Source organism: Phyllopteryx taeniolatus, chromosome 2 (assembly GCF_024500385.1).
Source record: "Phyllopteryx taeniolatus isolate TA_2022b chromosome 2, UOR_Ptae_1.2, whole genome shotgun sequence".
Lineage (NCBI taxonomy): Eukaryota > Metazoa > Chordata > Actinopteri > Syngnathiformes > Syngnathidae > Phyllopteryx > Phyllopteryx taeniolatus.
In genome coordinates this window covers 36,262,194-36,283,162 of record NC_084503.1, presented here as the reverse complement: position 1 = coordinate 36,283,162, position 20,969 = coordinate 36,262,194, and the positions used below count along the sequence as shown (strand labels likewise).

The 20,969-nt window shown below is 40.0% G+C and overlaps 1 protein-coding gene across 1 annotated transcript; it reads right to left on the bottom strand.

Annotated features, from left to right (window-relative positions):
• Positions 1-276: 276 nt before the first annotated feature.
• Positions 277-20,587, bottom strand: rps6ka2 (ribosomal protein S6 kinase, polypeptide 2). Its single transcript, XM_061765997.1, has 22 exons — positions 19,908-20,587; positions 17,085-17,201; positions 16,653-16,734; positions 15,677-15,757; positions 14,903-14,982; positions 14,630-14,736; positions 13,848-13,885; positions 13,623-13,765; positions 13,082-13,152; positions 12,347-12,435; positions 11,415-11,479; positions 10,518-10,620; positions 10,234-10,379; positions 10,022-10,144; positions 7,917-8,006; positions 7,654-7,812; positions 7,361-7,522; positions 3,201-3,277; positions 2,951-3,068; positions 2,798-2,854; positions 2,333-2,413; positions 277-2,239 (listed from the first exon to the last, which is right to left on the bottom strand). Exons 1-22 carry the CDS (start codon positions 20,010-20,012, stop codon positions 2,075-2,077), a joined length of 2,259 nt encoding a protein of 752 aa, XP_061621981.1. The 5' UTR covers positions 20,013-20,587; the 3' UTR covers positions 277-2,074.
• Positions 20,588-20,969: the final 382 nt, after the last annotated feature.

Here is a 20,969-nt window from a genome sequence, read left to right as displayed (position 1 = left end):
ACTTTGAATGACGTAATTTCCAGTATAATATGGTTTGAATATATTATTTCATATTGTGGTAGATTTTGATATTCAACATTGCACCAGTTAAGAACTCAAACGAGGGAAAGACCTGATATCGAGGGGCGCATGTTAAATGCTGTTCTGATTTAATTGGAACAATTTATTCTGTTCTGTGTTACACTTACTACATTTTGGAAGTTACAAATATGTGGCTCACCAATACAAACACATAAGTCCATACTGTATGAAGGCACATAATTAAGAGTACAGTACTGTTTGCAAGCTTGTCATTTATTTGAAAAACTTTGGCATAATAACCAACCATTTAAATGATTAGCCAGGCATAGACAATATCTACACCCATAAATGGATGAATGATACAATATATGTCTCCATGCGCAATATTTACAGTCTCAATACTTACTCCTTGCTATACATTACATTATACACAATTCGACCTCGTCCAGGTGATTTGGCGCAATAAAATGAACGAACAATATTTACAGCATCATCTCAAGCGGGTTTTGACCAATGAAATATAGCAACATATCAGTCATAACTGGCTTCATGCTACTTGACTCAACTGTGCAGTGCAAATTGATGCATCCAGATTAATCACTTAGTGGGTGCATATGGTACACGTGGCACAATCTAATGACATCAAAACCAAACGATGTACTGATGACATAAAAGTGTTCGACATGTAATATTTTATCTTTGTGTTGGAGTTTTGCACAACAATATATTGTTCGAATAATACCTCTATAACAGTGTCAATTGATATTTACCGGAATTGTCTTTGTAAAATGCAAATTCTTAGTCCACCTCTTTTTTGTGGGGTCTTATTAGATTGTGCAGGTGTACCTAATGACATTATTTCCATTGTTGTACAATGGAAATAATGCAAATACCGTATGTTTACAGCATTGCTCTATCAACTACTAATTGGTTACAGTACATATGAAAATATTGTTCTTGTGCCGATTTCTACTGAAACATTTCACAGTAAAGGGCGCTACTCATATCTGCAAAGACAGATTCAGTCTTACCTCGTTTTTTTTTTGTGTGATTGCATTAACGTATTATTTACACTCAGTGTTGCAGCAATTAGCAGTTTATATAGAAACCTCGGACACAATTGTTTGGGTTTTCAAAAGCTATGAACAAACAGAAGCCTAGATGGCAGTAATAGTTGATCACAAATGGAATAATTGTAGGTTTATTCATTATTAAAAAAGGTTTGCTATTGGTGTGGAATTCACTGTAGGGCCATGCTGACTATGACTACTTGTAAGCCAAATAACAATGTCATAAAGGAACACGACACATTTGGTTTACTGTAATATCTTCACAGCTAACTGGTCCATAGACAGTATCGGCTACTTTGTACTACTTTTTATTTTGTAAGGGTCCTAAGATGCAGCAAAAGGAGGACAACCACACGCCATCAAATGATTTGAGTTTGTTATAACTGCACTGGTGCCATTAATTCAGTGCACTTCGGCATGATATTTACATTTAACGAAGCAAAGATTGTGGATTTAAATGAGTAGGGGAGAATAAAGTTGAGTACTTTTTTTGATTTTGCCTACCCGGATCAGGTTTGCTGCTGAATCTGAATATGAATGAAGAAAAAGCTGCATCTCACTACAGGTTAAATACCAAATAAGCCAAATAAGACCAAACAGTTATTAAACCACGACTTGGAGTCTTCAACCCGTCATTGTCAGTTGGTCTTAATTATGAGAAATGCATTGGAAACTGTTATTACTTTCACAAAAGGTTCAAATTATGTGATTGCCTCTGATGAAATCCTCCATAATTTCTCTCACTCTCATACAGTTTGGTGTAACTGTAAGATATCCGAAACACCTCTCAGTATGATGCAGTGCAGAGGATCTCATGGGTTTCTGCATTTGTACCAAACAAGGAACCCAGTGTGTCTTTTTTTAATGGCAACGAAGATTAAATCGGTGCATTTGACAAAGGCCACTGCAACTTTGTATTAGGAACCAGAATTCCAGATTCAAGCGTGAAAGAAAGAGTTATTCTAGTTTATTATAAAATATTATCAGTGTGCCTTTTCTACCCCTTTTTCTTTAAGGTCTGAATTAATGACTGTACTCCCAACTTTCTTCATTTCTCTCCGCTGGGCCAAGTTTGAGGACTGAACAGGTTCGAGGACCGGTGCTGGAGTACAGCGCCTCAAGGCCGAATAGGTGGCAGACAGCGCCCCCTGGTGGATGAAAATAAGTCTCGTTTTAAAACAACAACAATAACTCAACACTACCACCTGATGGGCACAATGAGGATGACAGCTGTTGCCTACCTTGACAGTCAGCATATCTTGTCTGGCGAGGACTCTATCAGAGAGCTGATCTCGCCCAACAATCCAGGGATGGCGAAGGACCTAAAAAGAACCAAACACATATATATATATAATATATAAATACACCAACATTATGATTCAAGAACATTCATGTGTACATACCGGAGAAAGAAAACCATAACAATTCTCAAAGCTTTTGCTATGTATGTGGCAAAACGCACCAATCAGACATAATATTTGCTACACTTGCACAACAATGAGGGAAAATCTGCCTTTATAAAGATAATGCTGTAGTTTGACCTCACTATCTGAGAAGTACTTTGTAAATATATTGTCTGACAAACGTGATTATTTTTTTTTTATATACAGCTTTTAATATTGTATGTCTTTATATTCTCCTATTCAGGTCGTATACAAATGTGACTTTATTTGGTGGTGGAGGTGAAAAATTATTAATGCAAATACCTGGGGGGCAGTCAGGCGCTGATGGGGGTCTACATGGAGCATCTTAGTCACAATGTCCTGTTAAACATACGCAGGCACTGTAATGCTGAATTCAACCACTAAATAGAAGAAATAAAGTATTTGTTTGTACAGCAGCACACATGTATGTCGAACCTTGGCAGCGTCTGACACCAGGTCCCAGTTCCCTCCACTGATGATGAATTTGCCGCAGCCAATTTGAGCCAGAATTTCCTCCGCTGAGTCTTCGGGACTGCTGGCAAATGGACTGAAACTTAAATGCAAATAGAAGGAGAAAACGGTTCAGGGCAGAGAGACGGTCAAAAGTATGACCACACATTAAACCATGTGGAGACACACTATAATAGAGCCACATGATAGTCACTGTACAAACTTGCAAGCTTACCTAGCAATCATGGTGTACAGCAGGATTCCCAAGCTCCAAATGTCACATGCAGCATCGTAACCCTGCTTCTTTAGAACCTGCACAAACAAACAAAAATGACAAAACATCTCCAAAGATGTGCTTCATATATGTTTTTATCGGGCACTCGTTCTAATACCAATAACACATGGAACCCTTTAGTTCATTGACTTTTTCAAAATTCCTAAATATTTTGGGCTGATTGGCTGGGAGAAATCACAATGATGGACTGATTATGAGTCTGCAGTGATGCGGACTTTGTATCGGTCCGTTGTGGTAAAGAAGGAGCTAAGCCGGTCGATCTACGTTCCTACCCTCACATATGGTCACGAGCTGTGGGTCGTGGCCGAAAGAACAAGATCCCGGATACGGATCTCAGAGTAGAGTCGCTGCTCCTCCACATTGAGAGGAGCCAGATGAGGTGGCTGGGGCATCTGATTTGGAGGCCTCCCGGACGCCTCCCCGGTGAGGTGTTCCGGGCACGTCCCACCGGGAAGAGACCCCGGGGACGACCCAGAGACTACATCCTTCGTCTGGGCGTCCCTGCTAAATCTACTGCCCCCACGACCCGACCTCGTATAAGCGGTAGAAAATGGATGGATGGATGCAAAACGACATTTAGTTGTCGCAGTACTTTTGCAATGACAATGAAATTTAATCTATCCATCCATCCATTTTCTGAGCCGCTTCTCCTCACTAGGGTCGCGGGCGTGTTGAGCCTATCCCAGCTATCATCGGGCAGGAGGCGGAGTACACCCTGAACTGGTTGCCAGCCAATCGCAGGGCACATACAAACAAAATAGAATCGAATATGCCTGTCGTATGTCCATTTGAACACCAGATGGCAGTATTTAATGTTTCAATGAGGCCTCGAGTAGTGAACTTTAGTGTAGTGAAGTCTCCATTCAAGTAGGAAGTCCTACACTTTGAGTTTCGAGTCATTTCGAGTCATTTAAACAACAACATAAAAGTATATTTTAACATATATAATGTTTATATATTTAATTAATATGCATATATGTTCTATTATTATTATTTATATTATTAATTTATTGCCCCTTCAAAACACATTGATAATAGGTTTCCAGTTCTTCTATGAAAATCCTATGCTACGACTTACTTTTTCTCACTTTATTTATGAAGTGACATTAAACAGACCTCTCACAAATAAGAATTTGCATCCTGTAGTGCTGCAGTTAGTAATCGATTATTCTACTGACAATTCAATCAGAATAATCAAGTATGTGGATAACAATATATTTGTGCCTGGTAAAAGAGCAATTATGAATACACAAGAGAAAATGAGACATTTCACTTACTAATAAATTGGTTTCCTTTTAGATAATCAACAGTATTTTTTCTTAAATTTACATTGTGCATATAGCAGGAAACTGCATTGTCTTGTTTAGAAACATTTCTAATGAGGCTATTTCAAACACAAATATATATATATATATATATATATAGGCATTTCTTGTGAGTATCAAAAACAAAAGGAAAATGGGCATTCCTTGTATCAAAAACAAAAGGAAATTAAAAAAAAGAGGAACACAAGTTTGTCATCTTGTTATAAAGGCAGAATTTTATCCAACTGTGATATCTCTGTTGGAACACTAGGGGGCAATACATAAAATAATAAGTCAAAAAGACGCGAAGAAGAAAAGGGCACAAAGAAGAATCAAGAATGTAGTTTCATGTTGAATAGATGCTAACTTTTTACTAGACTTTACACTAATTTTTATCGGTTTATTGGTATCGTCCGATATTTAGCATTTTATGCTGATCGGCTTTAATGTCATAAATCGCCACTCCGATCAATGACGTCATTGATCGGCACCGCAAAAGACATTAACTCCGCATCGCCGCGTGCACAATATATTTGAATCCAAAAGCTAGTTTATTTTTAGCCTTGTCGCGTGTCTTTTGACATAGTACTGTAAATATCTGACGGCCAATGAAGTTATTTATAAAAAAAATAAAATAAAAAAAACATGTTGGTGGTGTGGAACAGACAACACGGACATCACGTAATGCCCGGATCAGACTACAAGACAAAATTTGCTCTTTCACGATTGCACTATGTAGGACAACTACAATAAAATCTTGCATTCCGATACCACCGCATCCCGTTTTTTACGATCACTGGGCTTTATCTTGTATATACACTCGTTACCGTGGCGACGATAATAAGAGTGGAGCGCGCCGACTTTGTATTATAAGGACAAAATGGGGAAAAACGTGTGTTGGTGGTCACCGGTGCTCAGGACAGGGGAGGACGTTCGTTTAAGGCTTGCTTGAGGTATGTTCACGTACTTTGAATACGATACGGCTCGCAAGCAGGCAATAAAATGTAATGTAGCCTAGCAAGCTAGCGGTACCACGAATGGTTGGACGTAAACATGCTTCCGTTCTGTCGAATCATGGTCTAATGTTTCGGTGTGGGTGAAGTAATTTAATTAAAAATAAAGTAATTTAATCACAGTAAGTTTGCACCCATTTTTTCTGTCACGTTGTAATGTTGGTTTGACCTGACTGACCAGAGCAGTGATTTCCAAGCTTTATGGAGCCAAGGAACATATTTTACAATTGAAAAATCTCACGGAACACCAACAAACAAAAATGTCACAAAAAGTGGATACATTAATTACTGTATGTGCTTCCTGCCATCTAATAGAAGACCATTCATTTGTTCTGTCTGTTACTATGCCTCACTGGCATAAATAGAGGAACAAAGATACATTATTGATTGTAAATATATATTTTTTGAGCAATTAAGTACACAAGTATATACAGTAAATGAACAGGTCATTTAAATAGACATTCCTCCATCTTGTGATCGGATCGGTGATCGGTTATCGGTTTTTTAAACTCACTGATCAGTGATCGGCCCCAAAAATCCTGATCGTGTAAAGCCTACTTTTTACCGGTCGGTAAATAAAGTGAATAAAAAAAGAAATAGAAGACTGATTCTTGAGAACGCTACACTGAATAAACCAGACTGTAATGAAGAGGAAATCTAGACAGCGCATGGACGGCCCGCCGTGAAACTATTTGCATGATCGCTCACAAAGCTAGCTGCTATTGCTAACGAAAACTTCAAACAATGCAATAATTAACGTCCTTATTGTTACGTTAATTGTTGTTGTCGTTTCTGTGTATGTTAACAGTGGTCTTGGAATATATACCTTATTTAACTCTCACATTTATTACATATTTATCTTGTACTGTTTTTTTTTCCCCCATGAAACCACTACTTTAGATAGTGTGTGAGAGAATGACCTCTTGGTCAATTCCTTTTTGAGAGTGTACCCATTGGGGTGTTAATTGTTTATAACTAACTAACTAACTAACTAACTCACTCACTCACTCACTCACTCACTATAGCAACATTAGTGTAGTACATTTTGAATTAATAAATAAACAGTAAGACCCAAAGTATTATGTAGTCGCTTTTTCTTTAGTATAACAATAAGTGACATATAGCTGAAGAATGAGAAGCTACGACTTTGGTTTCTCAGTGCTTTGGTCAAATTAGCAAGTCTTTTCAAGTCAGTTGGTTTTAGTCCAAGTGAGGTCACGAGTCATTGCTGTCCAAGTCGAGTTGCAAGTCTTTTAAGATATTGTCAAGTCGATTCTAAAGTCATCAAATTCACGACTCGAGTGTGACTCGAGTTCAAGTCATGTGACTCGAGTCCACGCCTCTGCTCCAAAGACTCATGACCTGGACTTTAAAGTTAACTACTACACTATTTCTGGATCTATCGTTTGTCACTGGACTTGTCACAGCTGATATTGAAAGTAATTTCCAACTGTTGCTGTGGATTAGTGTACTGCACTTGTGTTCTACACACACCAGCAACAGTCTGGCAATCTGGCAATGAGTGAGTCATCGGTAGAGCCTAAAATAGGTGGACGTGGCTGACTGGCTATGACAGACTGTGACAACACGTCCCATTCTAATCCATATGTCGTGCCACCCTTTGAAGCTATACTGTAACAGCTTTAACTCGTCTTGGAAAGCTTCTCCATGAGGATTAGTCGTGTGTTCGTATGCGAGTCAAGTCGGGTGAACGAGTACTTTGGGCAATATATAGTGTACCTTTCATAAAGACGACACTAATTATGGCCGCTTTGAAACTTACCTCCGGTGCCATGAACGTTGCTGTGTAACATGGAGTCATCAGTAAGCCATTTTCAGCCCTCAGCTGTTTGGCGAAACCAAAATCACATATCCTGAGGCATTCTGGGAGTCCTCTGTCATCAGAGTAGCGAATGTTGCTGGGTTTCAAGTCCCGATGCACGACCTGAAAGAGAAAAATCATTCTTACACTTTTTTTTTTTTTTAATGGTTAACTAAAAACTGGTCTATGGCCTCTTTTTCTAGAAAGTATAACAAATAAACAATATATGTTGTTTTTGACTGCATCAATCTCACCCCCTGGGAATGCAAATACTCCACAGTCTTGGTCAGTGTGCAGATGATATCGGATGCATCTTTCTCTATGAAATTTGGCATGGTCAACACTCTGTCGAGCAGCTCACCTCCTCTCAACAAATTCTGAACCAGGTATACGCAACGGCCATCATCAAACACCTAAAGACAGGAGCACAAACATATACATACTTAATCTAAGTATCTTTAAAAAATAAATCACTTAAATTGTGTCAATACAGATTCTTGAAGTGTGCTTCACTTACGTCTTTTAACATGTTGATATTGGGATGCTGTCCATATCTTAATAGAATCTCCATCTCTTCAGATGGATCTTTTCTTCCTTTGTCAATAATCTGCAAAACATAATGTGCTCATTCACTGTCCATTAAGCACCACTTACTGAGAAAAAGACTCACGTCTGTAACTACAAATGCAGTTTTTCCTAAAAATTATTTAAAATAATGTTTATTGTGGTTGTAATAACAGTGTAGAAGGCTAAACTCCAATTCACACCATGTTTTAATCTAGTTCTCGAGTGATACGCAAAACTGAATTAAATGTTCATCTGTTTTTAAATTTTAAGTACAATACGTTTGCATTGAATCTTTTACAACTGTTTGTTTTACAAAAGGTATTCATTTTGGATTTTTTTTATTTTAAGCACAATGTTGACGTTCAAACCATACATAATGTTATAGTGGTTTACAATAATCAAAAATAAACTTTTTAGGAATTGAAACCATTGCCTTGTTTTCGATGAACACTTGCACCTCAATGCAACTGAATTTAAATGCTGTTCGATATGGTAGTGTTTGTACTTGGAGAGACAAGTATATTTTGAGGTGACACTTGTGAATCACTGCACTAACCATTAGACAAGGGCCTTGACATCCTGGTGGAAGCACACCTTACCTATTATTAATTGAATATATAAAGGGACCCAATTACTGTTTAACTATTATTTGCCCTGTTTGCAGTATGACAACAACTTCTGTATTTTGATTCGTTCGGTTTGGACCGTCTGATCTCTAACACCAAGTACATTACAACAGTGGAAGAAAATGAAAAAGAGCCAGGAAAAGAGGTTAAAATAATGCACATGTAGAAAAAGAAAGTTTAATCATTAAAATTTATGGAATTTTACTCAGCTTCAAGTGGCTCCGTTTGCATACAGATGCTTCCAAAGGTAGTTACAAAACAATTTAGCCTTTCTTTCTCAAGTCTCCTCTCAATCTTTTTGTATTCTGAATATGACAAGATTTAATGAGTACTGTACAGTAGTCATTTTCACTAAGCGATTTGGTAATGATGAAATTGTTTTTTGCACCAGTGCCAAGCAGATAAGGATGTAGCCCATGTCGGTAATACTGGATTGACAGGACAAAAATTCGAGAATGTGCCAACTCAACAAGTGTCAAGCCTTCACAGAAGAATAAAAATAATAAAGGCGGCCTGAATAAAAGCTGAATCCTACGTGTGTAGTGTGGGCACACAGGGAAGTAGAGTAATTCTTGACCTACAGTATTTAACACACACAAAGCTTTATCTCGCTCACAGGCCAAAACTAGCTTAGCCAAATCACAATACAGTAGCCTGCTATGTATTTCACATTTGAAAAGCCTTACAGTAAAGTGTAAATTACTGCTGGCACACTAGTTGCATTTGCAACAAAAGCTCCATCTGTGCCTTAGTATGAAATGTGTTTCTAAAATCTTTGCTTGATGCCAACTTGATCCTCCCCGCAAACTGAGTCTGCTCAGTATTTCTCGACATACCAGATGACATGGTGTGTATCGCTTAACTGTAACAATAATAATACAGTATAATGAATATATGTGGACTCTTCCGCTGAAGGTCCCACTGTGTATGATGATTGTTTCTCAAAAATAAAGCATGTCACGCAGTGGTATAATATCAAATATTAGTGTGATGTTTTGTCTCCAAATAAATATGCTATTCCTTCTAAATGCCTTTTATTGTTAACCCCAAATCTGAGCATGCTGAAACATGTAGCCAATTCTTGTGACAAAATGCTTTGTGTTCCAAAAGATTTTGGCATAATTTCAGAGTCTAATAACATAGCTAATTCTCAATCAAATTCTGCTGAATTTTATCGAGAACCCATGACCTCTGAACTGTAAGGCGGATGTGCTAACCAGTCGTCCACCGTGCCGCCTGTTTAAAAACATTTTTGCAAAATAAAAGGTTTTGTGGGACTTTTAAGGCAACTTTAATGTCCCCCCTCCCCCCCCCCCCCCCCCCCACAAAAAAAAAAAAAAATTTGGGTCACATTCTGACTCGTACGGCGTTACGGACATTTGACCTTAGAGGTTCCACTGTACATGTTAATAATGTATCATCTGACTACCTTCACTGAATATTCCACTGCAGTCACTCTATGAAGACACCTCCTGTAGACTGAGTTGGCTGCCTGGCCAACTTCCTCCTTCAGGTCATAAATGTCATTGAAGGCCACATCGCCACGGAGATGCTACACGGAGACAGACATAATTATTTGTATTAATCTCATGGATTGGGAGCATTAGCGTGTTGGTCTTACTTCCTACATGCATCATGTACCTGTGCGATAGGATTAATGGTATTTCCCTCCTGGTGGGAAGGCAAAATGTTGGCCACACTTTGCTCCTGACTTTGATTAGTGGCAACAAAACTGAAGCCACGGAACAGCTGGTGCGTGTTTGCACTGGGTGGGATGCCAGGAGAGTCTAGATTGGCAAAAACAAACACAATCACATGAACATGCACATTCCAAAGACCTTGATTTTTTTTTTTTTTTAAATCTCATTTGGTTTATCTATGTGTGTATTTATGCATGTGTGCGTGTCTGTGTGCTCGGTGACTACCAGTAGGTGTTCTGGAGGTGAACTCTGGGTCGAAGTGAAACGTGTCCTCGGGTCTTCCAACTGTTGGTTTGAACGGCGGCCTAATTTCCTTCCTGTACAACTTCTATAGAAGAGAATCAACAACAACCACAACTCAATTCTTAACAGCAGTGTTGTCAGCGAAAGTAAACACCTACACCTAGAAATCGATTGATTTCAACATCTAGGAGGAAAACAATAGTATGTAGTAGCGTGTTTCTTTAATGTGTATTCAGTTTAAACCTTTAAATACATTGCAGTTCATTTACATCCCTCTCCAATTCATTTAAGTGTAATACTTTTCCTATGGGGAACTCTACTGTAACGTTAGTAAAAGTATTAAAATCCCTCACTGAACAAAGGCGGCCTGACAGTTACCCGTGGTTACAATCATGTCACTGGTGTCCAATGTATAAAAACATAAATTGGTCTCTTTCATTGTTAATAGACTTCAAATAAAAAATCTATTGGTTGTGGAATCTCGTGATGCTAATTGTGACTGACTGGACACCACGCCATCAACGCCATTCGCTGGGAGTCATACGGTTACAACCTCGCTCACAGATGATGAAACCTCCTACTCGAAAGGCTATTAAAGCTAAGAGGATTAGTATGTTACAATATAATTTGAAAAACTGGCAAAATGGGAAGTAGAGGATTCTGTCGGATGTCTAATGATTCAATACTGTGGCCACCTCAGCTGCAGAGTGTATTGAATTGTTAGAATACAGATACTGTATTGTGCGTAGCCAATCATTTAAAAAAAGAACCATCAGCATATACAACGCAATGTTTTATACCCACACTCATGTAATGCATATCAAAGTGCATGATGCATTTTTTTTCCCATTTACAGCATTCAAATGTTTGTGAACTCACATTCCAGTGGATCGATGCAAAGAAACGATGACTTTTTATTTCATCCACTCCATCTTGGCCTGCACCTGTGGAACACACATTTATATAAGGTAATCTAGAATTGCCCAAATACCCACACGATCGAATATAAATATAAAATTTAAATTCTTCGTGCTAAGAGGACTCCATGGCAAATGCCGATTACATTTGAACACCATAACCTGCAGTTGACTTGAATGTCATTTTACAGCTTAGTTTTCAAAGTCACAAGTTTCATTGCTATGGAAACTCCATTCATTTTAGAATATATAATCCATCCATCCATTTTCTGAGCCGCTTCTCCTCACTAGGGTCGCGGGCGTGCTGGAGCCTATCCCAGCTGTCATCGGGCAGGAGGCGGGGTACACCCTGAACTGGTTGCCAGCCAATCGCAGGGCACATCGAAACAAACAACCATTCGCACCCACAGTCATGCCTACGGGCAATTTAGAGTCTCCAATTAATGCATGTTTTTGGGATGTGGGAGGAAACCGGAGTGCCCGGAGAAAACCCACGCAGGCACGGGGAGAACATGCAAACTCCACACAGGCGGGGACGGGGATTGAACCCCGCACCTCAGAACTGTGAGGCTGACGCTCTAACCAGTCGGCCACCGTGCCGCCAGAATATATAATATATATAATATATGTGAAGTGAAATAGAATCACCCACATTGATGCTGTACTGTATGTGTGAGAGGACCAGCGTTCGCTGACTCGCTGGTTTTTAAACCACTTCAGAAGTGCTGAACCATCTGCAGCCATCGCAATTGACACCCTGTCCTGACCTTGTTTATCCGAAGAACTGTACAGTCATGTTGAATGCATTCAACCATCCTGTTCAGGGTTGTAGACTGGTCGATCACAGGCTGAATGTACATCTTAAGGCCTGAATAACTTCAATGTACACAATACCTAGACGGTTAGCAGGGTTCCTCTTGAAGAGTGCTCTTAGTAAACTCTGCACCTCAGGACTAAGGAACTGTGGCATCCCCAATTTGGCCCTTCAAAGATATAAAAACAAACATTTCTTCATTAATTAAGACATCGACATAACTGCAGTTAGTTTGTTCACTGGTGGTCAAAAGGTACAAGCATACTTGCGTGCAAAAGCCAAAACAGAAACACAATAGCACTAGCAGTCGAGCACAAAAACAGTATCAACATTATAATCATGATTCTTTTCCTGTCAATTCGAGATGGATATTTGACCTTGATTAACTATAAGGAAAAATTACAAGCAATGCTAGTTGGAGACTCTCAAAATGTTTCTATGAGTTTCCATAGTGGAGGTCTTCATGGATGTATAGCTCAACTTCTCATAGCCTGAAGTCATGTTGTGCTTCTTCTTCAGGCTACAAACTAATTGAGACTAAATCAACAGCACTGGTCTTTTTTTTTTCTTCTTGTTTTCTTTTGCAGCCCAGGAGTGTACTTCATTTTCTCTCAACTGTTACAAGACATGATTTCTCAACAATTAATTCCACTCAGTCAACCAAATTTCTAACAATCAATCAACTAATTTATTCCCATCCTGAAAGGAAATAATGCTAAACGTATTGCTTCTTAAAAAAAAAACAAAAAAAAAACTATAAAAAAAAAAATAATAATAAATAAACATCAATCAATGACAAAAGGATTTAATCTTACTTTAGAATAAGAGCCATTGTTTCTTTCCGGTCTTTTCCTTGGAACGGTAAGGACCCTGTCAGCATCTCAAACTGCAACACAGACAAGAATAGTGTTTAGAACCCATTGTACTTGATAAGTGCTAATTTATATTATTAAAACTAGAAATCCTTTTTTTAATCAACGTTTGAGACTTTTATATTCTGAAATGAATGTTTAATTTCAGAAATTCTCATTGGCTTCCCCCCTTTCGTCTTACAAATTGGTGAATTTCACAGTAAGGGGTTTCCAATGCTTGAATTGTTTTTTGCTTTACTTTAGACAGTGACGACACCCCTCCCCGGTGCCCTGATGTGGCAGCCATCTGTCAGTGAATGTTAACCTCCTTTCCAAAATTAGTTAACAAAGCCACTGACTGACAAACAAGCAGATGCATGATGACTGGACGTGACAGGACATAATCTCAGAGATATGGCAATTAGCATATTTTCTGCCATTAAAAAAAAAAAAAAGGCAAATTAAGAGATTAAACAATAGGACTAAAAGTGAAACCAAATCTCACCATTAGTACCCCAAACGACCACCAGTCTGCACTTTGTGTATGCCCCCTCCTGTTGACCACCTCTGGAGCCATATACTCGATGGTTCCACAGAAGGAATATGCTCTTTTATCATGATCGATGGCTTCCTTACTCAAGCCGAAATCTGGTGACAGACAAAATGGTCCGTGTTTAGGAGGAGGAGAAGAAAACAGAGTTCAGGTATAGGTAGACTTGGATGTACTTACCAGTTATCTTTATATGTCCTTCTTCATCCAGGAGAATGCTGTTGACAATGACAGAAATTGATACGTTCATTAAGTAATTGACTAACGGCTCTAATGATACAGACTTATGCCAAAGACAATGTAAAAGACAACATTTAATAAATCCACATTATGGGCTGGGCATAACGATTGATTCATAAATTCATTGATCGGTAAGAATTTTGCGTTGAATTGATAGTTTATTCATCATATCTTCAAGAAATTGAAACAAAATGTAGTGCACTACTTGACTGCAAGCAGCAGAGACCATGTTGATTTCGTAACACTTTGCAGTTTGAAGAACAACCGATGGGAAGTTGAACTACATACATGCTAAAGTAATTCCTCTGGCAGCATTATTCTTCCCAATGTGACATAACAGTACAGAACCTCTCAACCTATGAAAAATACTATGTTATATATAATTGAAACAATTACAGTATTACGATGAATTGATGTTTAATTTCCCTCATAGTTGATCAGGAAATGCAGTCAAATGCTCATCCCTACTCTGTTGCCGCCATTAAAATCTTAAGGCTTTGTTTTTGCTCTTCCCTGCTGGCAGACTGACAGTTTGAAAGGCTATACAGTACCTCTCACATACTTAATAGATGCATCCTCCGTCCAATATTACACCCGGCTGCTAAATCCTAAATTGTAAAAATGTGGACTGTGCAGTCTTGTTGACAAACGGGCAAACTAAGCTGCGAATAACCCCACCCCCCCACGCGCCCCTGAAAAACAAAAACCAAGCGTGCTAATACTTTTCAGGTTTGAGGTCCCTGTAGATGATTCCCAAACTGTGTAAGTGGTCCAATGCCAAAGCCAACTCTGCCAGGTAAAACTTGACATCCTCTTCCGTAAACATCACCTGGAAGAAAAGAATATAGACTTATCAAAACATGTCCATTGCATTAATGCATTCAGGGAGATACTATACCGTTGACATGTGGACTTTCATAAGTCTGTGTTATATTGTTCAAACCTTGAACTATAAAGACATGACATTGTTTAAAGCTGACAAATACCAAACTAACCTCTTTCGACAGACGAGTGAAAAGGTCCCCCCCTCGGAGAAAGTCTAGGATTAGATAGAGCTTCCCTTCTGTCTGGAAGGCTACACGCACACACACACACACACACACACACACACACACACACACACACACACACCAGATATGACACATTGGGGCTTAACAACTGTGTTAGGGCTTTAGTATAATCACTGTGTTATTTCTGAGCACATATTTAGAGCTGAAAAGGTGAAAAAGTGGGCACGTCCCAGAGTGGAAAAATTGTTAAATACAGTCATCCCTCACTTATATGGTGCAGTGCTTTGCAGAGTATTTTTTTTTTAATAGTACGGTACAGTACAGCTCCATCATTAGCTAATTGAATATAGGCACTGGTACTCTTTCAAGCACTTTATTAAACAAACAGTAATAAAATACAGGAATCAAATGTATATTCTTAGTACACCTGCCGTAGCTTTAACTGACACCGTCTCTATAAACCATAGTGGCTAATTCCATAGCCAGGAAATAGCCCATAACATAAATACACATTGTCCAAGTGGGCAAAAATAATATCTGCACTCCTCATGCATGTATTGTGTTGGTCAATGGTGGAAATTTGTATACATGAAACATTTATATATATATAAATAATACAGTAAATACTTGGTCGCTACTTGACTCATTTCATCTATTGCGGAGATGGTCTGGAAAGTAACCCCGCGATAAACGAGGGATTATTGTAACAAAACACATATGTCTTTGATACATGGGGCCTTAGCATTAAGACAGACTTACCATAGTGTAGTTTCACTATAAATGGGTGGTTGACCTCTGCCAAAATGTCTCTTTCCATCTTGGATCGCACACGGTCCCGGACTGGGTAGGTGACAAGGAGAAATTTCATATTAATATTCTTGTGGGGAATCTCTAATACCTGTCGATTGCACGATGAAATTACATTCACTGGATTAAAAACAACAATTAGGATTGGAGCCATCCCGTGCTGTGCAGCGGTAGATGCAGCTGGAATGTTACCACATCACATCCGTCTTTCAACAAGACCACTTCAACTGAAGGGGTGCAGGTTAAGAGGATTCAGGAATACCGTAGTGCAAAGACAAGGAGTCAACACATGACAACTGGGGCTCATTCATTCACAATAACACTCTCATTCAATACCAGTTTATCTGAATAAAAAGTACAAACTAACCTCTTTTGCTCAAATCCCTTTGAATGTAGGGCACGCTGAGTTCAGATAACCATACAGTAGATACCCAATCATCCAATGAATATTTGCCATTTATTTTTGAAGCCACATGTGTCAAACTGGTGGCCCGGGGCCCAAATACGGCCCGTCACATAATTTTATGTGGCCCGCGAAAGCAAATCAAATTTGCTAATTGTGTTCTGGTGTAATGCCATTGAGATAGTTGCAAGCATTTTGTTTGTTTGTTACCAATTCCCCTTTGAAAGGAAAATGTAATAGCTGGAAAACATGTTTTTATAGGCTTCTGATTTCAAAACTGCTTATTCATCAATGTGTACAGTATATGAGGTAATCTTTCATTTATATGGGTTCACAGTCATAGCGGCCCTCCGAGGGAAGTCATAACTGCGATGTGCCCCGTGACAAAAATGAGTTTGACACCCCTGCTTTGAGCCAATAGTAACAAGTTGCAACAACAACCATGTGGAAGACTTTCACCAATTGTGCTTCTCATTTCAATGTTGACCTTGTTGTCAACAGATGAAAAGTCATTTGCCACCTTACCTTTAAGTGTGGCTTTCTTTAGGACTTTCATTGCATACAGTTGTCCTCTGTCCACGCCTCGGATCTTTCTCACCAGAAACACCTGAAAATGATTGACGTCATCCATCAGTGTCGTCAAGTCTACTAGTAGTACTATCAATGAGGGCACGGTGGTGCGTGCAGTTATGGCGATTCTCGGCTCAGGCTCGATGTTCATTTATTGTAACTGTTGACCTTTTGAAAATACGTCATCATACTGGCTGTAATAGCAATAGTAGCCAGCCTTTTGCTACTTGCCTGTATGACGTTGCAACCTACTGGCTCAGTCATGCAAGGGGAAAAGCCTGCAGATGGGAGTTCACATCTGGCCAACTGTCATGGATTATTATTTGAATGATAGCGCCGACTGCAAAATCTTCATATGTGCTCATCACACCGATTTTCAAGATGTACCTTTCCATACGATCCCTGGCCAAGCACCTTCAGCAGCTGGAACTGAGAGGGGTCAGCTTTCTCAAAGCCTTCTTTCACATGGTGGCTGATGTCAATCTCCTTAAGTATGCTGTCATCCTGAGGAAGAAAAAAAAAGAGACAGTTACAGCAATTGTTTTTAAAACATACAGGGAATATTATATGGACACCGATTTCCAAGTGAAACTGCAAGAAACGTTTTGGTCGATTCGACCAGAAGAATACCTGTGAGATTATGAGTTTTATGGCTGTTGTAGTTTATCCTGAAGACGTTTGAAGGTGAAGGCTCTCGTGTTCTTCCTAACTCATTCAACCACGCATTTTATGGACCTTGCTTTGTGCACTTGGAATAGTTCCCAATACGCAGCGCGTGGGCCTTATTGGGGGAAGGAGAGAATTGTCCAAAATGTCTCGATACGATGGAAGATTCACGGGCAGCTAAAGTTTCTGCTCCAACCCCTGATAATTCATCCATTCATTAAGAAGTGTGTCCAATTATGATGTGTATTTGAAGGGCAACATAATTTGAAAGAAATAACTACCGGAGACAAATTCCTTGTGTGTTTTGGATATACTTTGCAAATAAAGATGATTCTGATTCTGATAACTACAGTACAGGCCCGAGTGAAAGGATGACAGTGCTTTTACATTGATCAAATTGGCCCAGTAAAATATACTATGTGTGTAAATTTGTATTTTTCAATCCTAACAGCATACAGAGCGGACATTTATGCACACCTCAAATGGACACTGGCGATGAAGCATAATGTGAAGGGCCTTTTTTTCCAGCCCATTCGGTCTGCTTGCTCAAGCATATGATCAACTGCCAACCCGCAATATACCACATTTGTCTAAACTGTATTGGGAGAAGTCATTGTGGTGCTTAAAGCTTTTAGCATTAATGAAATGGAATTGAAAGCGACCATCGGTATTGTACAAAAACCATATCTAAGATTGAAGAAACAATATAATATAAGTTTCGTTTGTGCCAATTTAATCAATCTAAAAGGACTCCAACAGATTGTTGACATTGACATTGACTTTCATATTATCACCGGAAAATACAATGTTGTTTTTTTTGTCAAATAAATAAAGTTGATCACCATCCAGATCTTCAGAGCTTGAGACAGCAAGCTACCTGTCAAATGCTTCTGACATGTTAGCAAGGAGATTCCCCATCACCACAGTTGCCAACCTGCTAGCCCACGTCGGGATCCTTTGATTCGCTACAACACAGGTGTCAAACTCAAGGCCCGGGGGCCAAATCCGGCCCGCCAAGTCATTTCATGTGGCCCGCGAAAGCAAATCATCGGTGTCAACTTCCATGATTCTTGCTCAAATTCTCATAAAATAATAACAATGAATAGTATCGTTGAGACATAGCAAGCATTTTCTGTTTATTATCCGTGATTTCTAATTAGGTATCCATGCATTTGTTGTGTGTATGTGATCATATGACGAGGTGACTAAACATTTATATGGTTTCACAGTCAACGGCCCTCTGAGGGAAACTGTGACTACAATATGGCCCGCGACAAAAATGAGTTTGACACACCTGCTCTACAACATTAAACGAGTGTTGTTCTAAAACTGCTCTGTCTCAAAAAAAAAAAAAAAAAAAAAAAAGGTTAGACTGATATTATCCTTACTGTAAATTGGCGTTATACAAGTACAAATAAAATACAATTGAATGATAGTCTGTTTTGGGTTTGTGGAGTCATTAGAATTGATTCCCTAATCGGTCAGTAAAAGTGCGTCAGCCCGTGGAGAAACGACTCCATGGCACCAGTATTGGCTTCACGAATGGAAATGTGTAACTCTGGCCTTTTCTCGCAGGGTCATGATCCATCCAAGTATCATGTTACAGATACTGAGAGGCAAACGAACAAGTAATCTGACATATTATGTGCTGGCCGTGGCCGCAAACAGCTCAGCAAAATGAGCTACATTTGTATTTCATTCCAGGATAAGTGTTTTTCTTCTATTTATATACCAAAATACAAAGTGAGCCGCTAAACAGCATGCTGCCACCCGGTCCTGCTCTGATCTGTTTGGGCTATAAATAGATCTCCCTAGCTGTGGCATCCACTGAATCAATCTGTCTGGATCCATTTATCTATCAAGTCGCCCGCCCGCTAGTTTGCTCATCTGTCTGATTGCATTTCCGAGAGGCCCGCGTCTCTCTCAGGCGAAGCGGTGGCCCTCGGCTTAGCTGTCCCGGACCCCGGATGGAAAAACGAAGTCGGTGACACTGCAGCGGCAGTGACCTCACGCCTCGTTCCATTCCACAACAAACCGAATGACACGCATCCAAAGTACTGCAGCACTGGCATACGCTGCAAACAGTTCCCAGGGTTTGAATAGCCGGCTATATATGAAATGTCAAAAAGTTTGGGTTTGGCTAAGTTTTTCAATAACTCCTTTCGGTATTTGACTATGCAAACCACTGCAGAGTAACTGTTCATTTTGTTGACATTATCATCCATTTCGTTTTCCCCGAAGCCCAATAAAAAGACCTAAAATGTCACGTTTAGTCATCAAATTGCATTACAAAGTCCTAAAAGGATCGAGAAAGCAAGAAATATTGTGGGTTTTTTTTTTTGGGGGGGGGGATCATTAAAAGAAATGTTCCTCATTAGTCGACTGCATAAGCCAAATAAACAATAAACTAATTGAGTGTCAGCGTCACAATCAAATTCTGTAGCTGCTCATTGTTCCTCCTTGCACGATTAGCTCAACGCATACGTGCACGTCACACATCCTGGGATGCGTCTCAATGATCTGCCAGGTCCAAACGTCACCCACCTCCAGCTGACAGAATCCCGTCGCGTTCTTGCTCCGGGCGGCCTTGTTCTTCAGGTAGATGGAAAACCATCTCTTCACGGTGAATTTTCGCGTGCTGGTATCCATGGCAACGATCAGACGTGCGCATCTATCCCATTTGTGAAGGACATCTCGCCTCCGTGTGGAGGTGAACACGCACGGACGAGTACGAGCGGCTTTGGTCGCCTTTCTAAAAGCGACGCGGTTCCTCCGCTTGTCCCGACTTGACGCGCTCGATGTGGCTTTTTAATTTCGCCATCATTTCCACGGCGTCGGGTTGCGTCCACCTGCAGGGTTGCTTTACCGCAGTCGAGCTTCCGTAGATCGTCTCGTGTGCGCAGTGAGGAGAGGTGAGCAATTTCAATGGAGTTGTGCTGAATTCGGTGAAGGCGTGAGCTGCCGCCTCGCATCAGTTCCCCCCCGTGCATACGGGCGTGTGTGCGTGCGTGTCTCCCTCCTCTTCCTGCTTCCCTCTTCTTCCTCCCGGCAGCATGCAGCAACAGCTGGCCAGATCACGTGCTGTCACCTTGTTTGTCTCCCCCCCATGCAATGAAAGCACGGATGACAAGAAGTTGAACCTGCACGGGAAACTGCACAACTGGTGGGGGGAATGTGTGACACGCTGGTGACACAATATCGATTTTTGAAATCCATGTTATTGATTGACCCGTGCAGAGCTCCTGTGCGCGTGTGCGCGGATCTGTCACATCAGCAGCTTTGCAGAGCTGCAGTGTTACATAACCAGCGGTGGGGAGGTTATTTAGTGAAATCATTGGGTAAATAAAGAATCTTCCACGTCAAGTGACCATCGCAAAATCGATCATTTTAATTGGCCATTTTTAATGACCACGAAATAGGCCAGCAGTAGCTCATCTGTAAAGACTCGGGCCAGAGGGGTGACGGCATGTACATAAAATGGTAACCATGTTGTTGGAGAGATGCTCGTCTGCTTCCTGACTATTGTCAAGCTACCCTTGAGCAAGGCAACAACCCCAGAGCTGAAGAGGTGCAGCACTGTCTGCACGCCACTTTCACTTGAATCTC